General features: G+C 44.9%; 1 protein-coding gene across 5 annotated transcripts in view; it reads left to right on the top strand.

Annotated features, from left to right (window-relative positions):
* Cab39l (calcium binding protein 39 like) overlaps positions 1 to 9,752 on the top strand; it is a 98,807-nt gene extending 89,055 nt beyond the window's left edge. For all 5 annotated transcript variants that reach the window (XM_050152258.1, XM_050152257.1, XM_050152259.1 and 2 more), the window contains 2 exons: positions 438 to 581; positions 9,326 to 9,752. In XM_050152258.1, coding sequence (XP_050008215.1) covers positions 438 to 581; positions 9,326 to 9,505 — 324 coding nt within the window. In that variant the 3' untranslated portion in view covers positions 9,506 to 9,752. The remainder of the gene's footprint in view (positions 1 to 437; positions 582 to 9,325) is intronic.
* The last annotated feature ends 223 nt before the right edge of the window (positions 9,753 to 9,975 follow it).

Raw genomic sequence — 9,975 nt, 5'->3', positions numbered from 1 at the left:
AAAAAAAAAAAAAAAAAAAAAAAAAAAAAAAAAAAAAAAAAAAAAAAAAAAAAAAAAAAAAAAAAAAAAAAAATAAAAGAGAACTAACAATAAGTAATAATTTCATAGCCAAGCCACACGAAAGCTTAATGAAATAGCAACAATACCATTCACAGGCCTGACTGGTTGATTGTTGTTTCTTTACCTCTTGGTTAGTTGGTTTGTGTTTGTTTGAGATAGGGTCCCACTGTGCTCACTGGTCTGCAGCTCGTGGACTCAAGTGCTCTTCCTGCCTCCACCTCCCAAGTAGCTGGGGCTGCAGCAGGTGCTGCTGTGCCTGGCACACACCTGTCATTTACGGTGCCTCACAACTCTTCACACCAGCCTTGGGTTTTGATTCCGTCCTGGTGAGCTATATTTGAAGAGTCAAATAATGGCTTTGGCTTTGTGTCTTGCAGCTGCTAGGCGAGCTAATCCTGGACCGCCACAATTTTGCCATTATGACCAAGTACATCAGCAAGCCAGAGAACCTGAAACTGATGATGAACCTACTTCGAGACAAAAGTCCTAACATCCAGTTTGAAGCCTTCCATGTCTTTAAGGTAAAGAGAGCTGATACCTGACTGTGTTTTTCTTCAGCTGTGAAATGGCAAAGTATCTGCTTTTTCCTTTACTTTACTTGGAGAAAATTAGATAATTCTTTTGTTTTGCAAACTTAGATTATATTCTTGCACTAATCTAATTGCAGAAAACCATTGCTTCAGTTCTAGCTATAACTGGGCAAATTTGCCTCTGGTCTTTACATGTAACTTTAGAGAAGTTTGACATCTGCAACAAGCTGACCTAACTTCAGAGGGTCTGCTGCCCAGTATCGTTCAGTAAGATAAGCAGTTGTTTTCAAATTAAAATCCACTGAAAAGTAAATGATGTTTGACCTGCCTGGTAAAGGCCTCTTTAGTATCCACTAGAAGCCAAGAGCTTGGGAAACTCAGCAAGGCCAAGCTTAGCAGCTTAGCACTTAGCAGCTCAGTGCTTCCCTCATAGGGCCTGAGAGATGGTTCATAGGTCAAGAGCACTGGCTGCTCTTCCAGAGGACCCAAGTTCAGATTCCAGTACCCATATGTGGTTGCTTACTGCCATCTATAATTCCTGCTCCAGGGGATTTCATGCCTCTGGTCTCTGAAGGCCCCTGCAGTCATATGCACATGCCCATATGCAGACACACATACCTACACATAATTAAAAAGAAAGACTTCTTTTCCCCCACAGGTTACAAGTGTGATCCGATATTAGCTAGAATGGAAGACCTAAGTGCTGCCTTCTGCTTTTGCCAGTCTCCTCTCTGACCCCAAGGAGATGTCCTGAGGCTGCACCCAGCTCCCAGGGCTCGTTTGTTACTGCTTTAGAAATGGGGGTCTTTTTTCTAACATTGGGTAATAAAACTATCTCCTGGAAATTTTAGATAATAGACTTAAATATATACTGATAGAAGGTAAAAGTTAGTTTGTAATCCCGTACTCCTAACTACTGTGGGCATATTTCCTTTGGCTGTATTGACATTATCCCACTAATATATCCTAGTTCGTCACATCATGCTGTGCCATCCGTGAACATGTGTGCCGTGTGTAATGTTGGAACAGTGGACATCCTTCTTAGTCACTGGGCATTTTATTCTAGGATGGACGGCTCTGAGTGATGGCTAACTAATTCCAGTTCTTACTACTGTAAGGTGTGTTGCAGTTCACATTCTGCATCTGGCCAGCTTTTGCCAGTTTCAGGTTGTTTTCTCGAAGATGATGTGTAGAGTAGACATAAAAAGCTGAGTGAGCTTCAAGAATTTTTGGTCTTAAAAGTGTATATTCAGAGACAGAGTTCTTTGTCTTTTAGTGGAGAGCATAGCAGTTTATAAGGCTATGGTTGCTTTGACAAGTTAGAAACTTAGTATTTCTGCTTCCAGGTATTTTCCAAGAAGCCACTAGAATAATTAAAATGTTAACCTAAAATTTTCATTTATTCCCACAATTGACAAGCTGATTTTTTTTTTAATTTGAAAACTTGACTCTGCCTAGATTTATAACATTTTCAGGCACAGAGGAAAGGAGTGGGGACAGGGGAGGTGTCCAGCAGTTGCACTGTGGTTGAAAGCAGTCCAAGCTGGCGATGTACAGCTTGTGTGTGTCTGAGGTGCCGCGGGCGTCATCTGTGTTAGAACTGTCTCCTGAACAGTAAACAAACAATGAAACAAAGAGTGGGTGTGTGGTTCCAGGAAACACAGTGGCAGAGAGCAGCAGACGTGCCTCAGACTCTCCTGAGAAATGACAGCACAGAAAGCTGTGTGCCAGGCTACTCTGTGCCTCATTTTGTTCAGAATGCATGCATATAGAAAGATTTAGTGTGGCCAACCAGAAATGGCCTGCTCCTGTCCTTGGACAATCCGAATTTCATTTCCCTAATCAGTGGACAGAGTAGGAACATTTAAAAATAGTTGACCACTGTTTACTTGTGTGTGTGAATTGGGCTTACCCTGCACCTCAGCTTTTTCTTCCACTCAAATATGACTTGTTTACTTCCCAAAAATAATGTTTTGCTATTTAGAAAAGCAAAAGGCCCAGACCTTGTCACTTCTTTATGAACAGTTGCCCTCCCCTCAAAGGGTCCTCTGTAGAGCTACAGAATCTGGGGCAGGCTCCCGGAAATGCCTTCCCAGGCCAGCATTGCCAATCCCATTACCTGGCTGAGTTCAGGGATTCTGTGCAACTCCACTTCAGGAAGTCCATGGCCCTGGACAGTGCAGCCGCAACATGGGAAATCCTGGGGCGAGAGTCAGGAGAAGCAATCTGGGTTGTGCACCAGGGCCAGCAGAAGGCATGGGCATATCCACCTGCTCTCTTATTTGAAAATGAAGTGCTTAAATTAAAAACAAAGTTACTGGGCTCTGAGGCCTGTATCTTTGTGTTCTTGCTGTCCCAGAAAAGAACTTGAGCCACTGTTAGCTCACCTCTCCCTGTTCCTTTCCTTTCCAGTTTCCCCAATAACAGTGGGCTATGTTACCACTTCCCACCAAACCTTTAGAGGGGTTTGCCCATGGCATGGACTGACCCCTAAAGCCACTGGAACTCAGATATGGCCAGTGACAAGACTCAGGCCCCAGTTACTACAGATGGACATGTATATGAAAATGTCAGGTACAGAAGCCAGCCTGACAGTCCAGCTGAAAGTTGGTGCACAGTGCCTCTGGACAGGAGGAGCTTTCCTACCAGTCGTTCTGGAAGGAATGCCAGACCGTAGGTCAGCTGCTGAAGAACCAGCCATGAATCACTCACTTCCTTGAGGACAGCTTTCCCCAGAACACCTGCTCTGCTGGCTGGCAGCAGCTCCAAGGACATTCCTGGACTAAGTGAGCTTGAGGACTGGCAATGATTTACTAACATCCCATGTTGTAACAGTATGTGAAGACGTGTGTATTTGGGCGTGGCGGTGCATACCTGACCATCTTAGCTCCTCCAAAGGCTGAGGCAGGACAGTCGCCTGAGTCCAGGTGTTTGGTGCCACCCTAGGCAGCTGGTGAGACTGTCTCAAAACACACGGACTGTTTATAGTTCTGCTGGTTTACTGTTTCAAGGCATGATTTAAACAGGGAGTGCTCGACTTCATGCTCTCCTCATTTGGTGTTGCTTGGCTCCGTTCAGTTATTAACACAGGCAGAGCAAGGAAGTGAGAACGCTGCTTCTTCCTACTTAAAACGTGCTTCCCTTAAGAGAGTCATCAAAGCCGGGCGGTGGTGGCGCATGCCTTTCTTTAATCCCAGCACTCACTCGGGAGGCAGAGGCAGGTGGATCTCTGTGAGTTTGAGACCAGCCTGGTCTACAAGAGCTAGTTCCAGGACAGGCTCCAAAACCACAGAGAAACCCTGTCTCGAAAAACCAAAAAAAAAAAAAAAAAAAAAAAAAAAAAAAAAAAAAGAAAGAAACAAAAAAATAAAGTTGGGTGGATAAGATCTGGGAAGAATTGGGAGGGGAAAAACAAATTCAGAATATATTTTATAAATTTTTCAATAAAAAAGAAATTCCTAACGTGAAAGTAGAGTGTACAGCTTAGTAGGGCTCTGCTTGGTGTTGTGAAAGTTCTCAGAGCATCCCAAAACATTTTTAGAAGAATAAAAAGTAAAGCTTATATTTAGTGCCTTTAATGCAGAGTAAGAAAATAACCATTTTTCTCTGTACTGGAAATTGAGCCCAGGACCTCATGCATGCTTAGCTGTTACTCTACAACCTGAGTAGACTTCAGCGCTAGAAAATTTTAGGTTGCTTTTGATATAATTTTGGAATGGATACATCATCTCCTACATTATTTCCCCAGTTGTGTGAAGTCTCCAAGATGTATCTGAATACCTGCCTAGTCAAGGGCAGTGCCAGCATTGCATCATCTGTGTTGGCAGTGCTTTCCCCGGCAGAAGATGCCTCTCACGCTCCTAAAGTTAGGCAGGTGGAGGACCCTCATTTTGTGGCTGAGGAAGCTGTCTGTGTGGGAGATTCAAGGACAAGTTTATTAGCATACATTCTGCCACTGAACCTCATCTCCTAGCTGTGGGGCTGTAATGTGACCTTGGGTATTTTGGAAACAGCTGTGTGGTTTGGTGACAATTTAAGAAAGGAGATAGATAATAATGAAGTCAGCAGTGACTGTGTGAGGGTGACTGCCAGATGTATGGAAGCAGGAATGGCATCCTTTAATCCTTCTCAAAACTCAGTAATGTTTTGACAATAAGTGCGGGAACTACTGCTGCCACAGCACGAATAGGTCATGAGAATGCCGTGCTGAGCTACGTTGTCATTGATGTAGACTGTCTGTTGATAGGAGGTAGGTGGCGGGGGGCACAGTAGATGTGACTGCTGCTGGGTGTAGGGTTTCTTTGGGGTGACAAAAGTATCTTAAAGTTGAATGTGTTGACACAAAATTCCATGACCATACTAGAAATCATTGGGATATATTTTTTAAATAAACAGACTACATGGTATATGAATTATGTGTCAATATGATTGGTTCTAAAAACTTTAAAACCTAAATGGCTTGCAAGTTATCAGAAAGCTTCATATCCGTTCAACAGACTTGCAAGGCTTGATTTATATGAGTCAAATTAATGTATTCATTATCTCTAAGTAAACTCCTAGAGACATCCAAGGACAATATGAAGAAAGCTGAAAAAAAACTTCAGAAGGAAGGTCAGAGGCACTCCTGTTCCCTTGACCTGCTCTTTGCTTTTGAAGCTGTTTTACAGAAGAGTGTTGTGACCATACCCTTCCCTCTCCTTGCTCTTGTCTGTGAGAGCACGCACTTTAAACCAAAGGCATGATCTGCCTGTGTGTGGCACAGTGCTGGCCTGACAACCAGCAGTAGCCATCGCCTGTATCCGTGCTCTAAGCCTCACCTAGAGAGCACAGCAAGCAGCCTCTCCCCCACCCCACCCTACCCCAGAGCTGTAATGATGAGAGCCTACGGCACATATAAGTCAGCTAGCCACTTCCTAGTGAGTCCACCCTGGCTTTGTTCAAGTGGAGACCAGCTCCGAGTATACAGAGACTCTGTGTTGAAGGCCTCTAAAGGCTTGTAATAGTCGCTGCTCCAGCTGACCAGGAAGATCGTGAGTTCAAGACCTGCCTGGGCTGTAGAATGGTTTCAGGAGCAGCCTGACCAATGTCCCAAAAAGTAAAACAGGGCTGGCATGTGTGTGACTAAAGGCAGAGGGCTTGACTGTAATGTATGAGGTGTTACCTTCAACCCCTGGTACCACAAAAACAGAACAAAACAGCAAAAATGCAGAATGATAGAACAGAGTACAGACCAGTGTGTAAAAAAAAAAAATGCAAGCTCAGTTTTCTTTAAGATGAAAGACTGCGTAAGTCTTTCTTCATAGTGAATCTGTCTGAGTGGAGGGGTTTGGAGGAGTGAGTTAGTATTATTTATTGTGGTGCTGGGATGGAACCCCCACCACTGTAGCTGCTCTACTCACTTCACATGTCATTTCCCTGGTTTCTCTCTTCATCACGAGAGAACAGTGACAGAACAGTGTCTCTGTTGTGAGCGCTCTGGGAGTCAATTTCCAGCCCGCTGGCCGCTGCCACCCTTGCTTCCTGCCTTGGTGCTCAGGGAGCCTCGTCATCCATGGCATGGGCACCTCCCTTGTAGAGCTTGGCAGTCATTCTGTAACAGAAGCAAGCTAGCCGTCTGTAAGATCACCAGTTTCTGGTGTGCATGTGTGTGCGCGCGCGCGTGTGTGTATGTGTGTGCACGTGTGAGGGGTGTGCATGCGCGCGTGGAGGTGTGCACACATGCATGTGTGCGTGCATGCATGTGTGTGTGTGTGTGTGTGTGTAAGAATGATTATTTTTACTTCTGTGGAACTCCATGTCACATGTACAAAGTGTTCCAGTGGACAGCAAAGCTGGGCAAAGCCCTCCTGTGCCTCATCAGCTCAAATCCTTACTGATAAAAAAAAAAAAAAAAAATTGGATGAGATCAGTGAAGATGTATGCAAGGTTTAATATTCATAAGAGGCATTTGAATCTAAAATGAAGAATAAAATATTTTGTTTCCTGAATTAAATATTTGAATGTGGCTACTGCCTTTCCTCTGTGCTTGAAAACTCCGTAAATTACATTTCTGAGACCTGTCATGTAAACTGAGGGATGCAGGCCGTGAAACAATCCAAAACACAACAGGCAGTTTTCATGTGTTTACAATGGTTTAGCGGGACTCTGAAAATCGCATGTAGGATGGGAGCTACAACAGCTATTCAGTATCCATCAGTCAGCAGTGAGTTTCCACTCTGAGGTCTCCTACACGTCAATTGGTGGTCCTGCCACCCCACCAGTAAAGCCTTAGACAGCGGCAGTGTGAGAGTCTAGTGACCAGCTGCCTTCTGAACAGAGGGCTCGGGAGTCATCAGCAGAAATATAAGGGACAATGTTGAAGCTTGCAAGCTCCTGACTGTTTCTGCAGGTTTGGGTCTAGGGTGTGGGCTCTAGAGTTCCTCCAGCATGCCTGCCTGGTTTGTCCAGTGCGCTGGTCTCTCTCCCTTGTAAGCAGAGCTTTTGTGAGTTATTTCTGTAGTTCCCACAGAATTCGAGGCTGTTTGTAGTGAGAACTTTAGCAGCTCTCCTATAAACAAATGTCAACCAGAAAAGGCCAGAGCGTACGCACAGGTATTGTGTAAACAGCAGGCATTTGTGTGACAGTGTAAACAAGACTGGAATACCTTTTCTGTAAGTAACAATTTTAGTTTATTGTAGCAAAAGCCATGTCTATAAAAATTCACGTATTGACCATTTGAAAAGGCAGAACTGTGTTTAGAATTGTCACCCCCCACAGGTTATGTCAGGGTGTTCCAGCACCCCAGAAGGAAGCCCTGTGCACTAGACAGTCTCTCCATTCCTTTCTCCACTACACTTGGAAGCCACCAGGTTGCTCTTCACTCTGGATTCTCCTGTTCGTACAGTTGTATACATGGAGTCAAATCCATGTTGTGTCTTGTTCAACACATTGTTCCTTGTGATGTCCATGGCAGACCCCATGGCGTGGTATCATTCCTCAGTTGGTGGGTCCTCGGGCTGTTAACACTTGGGCTGGTGACTGCTCCTGCGGTCAGCACTGAGCACAGGTGTTATTTGGACATTCCTTTTGCCTGTGTTGACAGCATGCTTGGGTCACACGGTCACTCACTGCTTAGCTGACCGGGTAGATGCCAGACTTTTCCGTGGTGGCTACACTATGCGCATTCCAGTTTGCAGTGTATCCTGTGCTCGGCACACGTTTTCTGTTTTATATTTCAATGCCTGTACACCCTACGGCAGTGTGACCTGCACTGCCCTATCTCTTTTCTTGTGGATTACTGGTCACTTTTATTCCTCTTTGGAGGAAGCTCTACTCAAGTCCTTTGCTCCGTGAATAGATTATGCCTTGTTGTTACATAGTTCGGATGTGAGATCCGTAAGATCTACTATGACTTGTAGATTCTTTCTCCCTCCCTCCTAACAGGGTCCTTTATACGGAAGAGTTAACTTCAGTGCCGTTCATCTGATGGGCAAGGTCATGACTGTGTCCTCTGTAGTTTTCTCCAAATGTCCCAGTAGCTCTGATATTTAGCCCTTTGTTCATTTTTAAGAATTTTTGTGTAGGGTGTGAGGTGAGGACCCAGCTTCATTCTGTATCTGAAAAGTATTGAACTTTGTCAAATTCTGAAAAAATTGAGATGACCGTGTGACATCAGCTTCCTAGGGCATGACAGAGTACTAAAGAGCAGAATATATTCTCTCCCACTTCTGCAGACCAGAGTCCAAGGCTGAGGTGTCAGTGAAGTCAATCTTTTTGAAGGCTTCGAGGAGAATCCTTCCATCCTCTCTCCTAGCTCCTGGTGCTTGCCAGCAGTCTTTCCCCGTGGGCACATCACTCCATTCCTCTCTACGCCCATGCACCTCTGTATCTGAAATTCCTTCTTACCAGTCATGAGATTGGGGTCCCTTAACCCAGTATGACGTCATCTGAGCCTGATGAATCTGTAACGTTCATGTTGCCATAGAAAATGACACCGTCAATGCTGAGGATTGGGCTGTAAATGAATCTGGATGGGGAACACAGTACATCTGGTCTTTCGATGTCTTACGAGGAACTAAGTTCCACTTGGTTGCTCTGTGTGACTCTGTTAATTGCCTTTTCATTCATGAGGGATATTGGCCTTTGAGAGTTCTCTTCCTTGTTTTGTCTGGCTTTATGTCAAGGCATTGCTGTTCTCATAGGATGGGCTAGGAATGTTCCTCCTCCTTTGAAGAATTTGAGAAACACTACGTTCATTTTCCTAGTTTCTTAAAGTGTGAAGTTAGCTCTCTTCAGGATGTAGGCATTTATAGCCACGATTTGCCCACCTGAGTGGCTTTTCTTCATCACTTGTCTTAAAGTGTTTACTAATCACCTTTGTGCTTTCTTTGTTCTGGTGGCTAGGAGGAACCTAAGATACTGTGTAACCAGGAGGCCAAAGCCTTGTCACCTTATGGTTCTGGACCTACTGGGTAGAAGTCTCAGGAGCCTCTTCCTGGCCTGTGTGGGCCCCTGGCCTTCTAGGGATTGAGGCATTGTGGGTAGCAGTGCTAGAGACGGTTCCATCATGAGCTGTAGAGACCAGGGAGACCATGGCCTTCTGGGGGACCTGTGCTGCTCCCTCCTGCCGAGGAAGCAGACGCCGCAAGGCTGGTGATGGAGGAAACCAGCAACAAGGATTATTGAGTCATATTCCTGTCACTGGCGTGTGAATCATTCCAGAAAGACATTGCTCAGATGTTTCCCTCTGTTTTAGGTGTTCGTGGCCAGCCCTCACAAAACGCAGCCTATTGTGGAGATTCTGTTAAAAAATCAGCCCAAACTCATTGAGTTTCTGAGCAGCTTCCAGAAAGAAAGGACAGATGACGAGCAGTTTGCTGACGAGAAGAACTACCTGATTAAACAGATTCGAGACTTGAAGAAAGCAGCCCCGTGAAGGTGGCCCCTGCCCTGACGGCTGTTTGTCTCCCTTGCCCTGTGTGTACAATGCTGTTTCAACAGTTTCTACTCTTGGGGAGGCTTTGGAGGTGCCTGTTTCCTCAGCTGATTGTTCAGGGTAGATGGAATATAAACATTTGAATGGAAAAAAAATCAGTCTAGACTAATATATTCATTGTAATCAAATCTCTGATTGCTTATATGGAATCAGCCATTATATTAAACATTGATCAAAGCAAGTGTAATTCCAGAGTTGGACCCTGGATCACCCAGGCCACCAAGTAGAAGGACCACAAGTGTCTCTTGGGACAGAACGGGGAGGGAACCCTGTCTATGTGTATTCATTTAGACAGGATTTTTCAGACACCAAAGAGACGGGAGACGAGGCTTTATGTGTGTACACTTTGACCTCTGCCTGCTCCCTCCTAGCTGCAGAGGAACACTGCTCAGTTTCTGCTCACTGTCCCT

This window comes from Alexandromys fortis, unplaced genomic scaffold (genome assembly GCF_014885135.2).
Source record: "Alexandromys fortis isolate MF-2015 unplaced genomic scaffold, M_Fortis_MF-2015_v1.1 scaffold_75, whole genome shotgun sequence".
Lineage (NCBI taxonomy): Eukaryota > Metazoa > Chordata > Mammalia > Rodentia > Cricetidae > Alexandromys > Alexandromys fortis.
The sequence above is the reverse complement of the archived record's forward strand: the minus strand, read 5'-3'. Positions and strand labels throughout refer to the sequence as shown.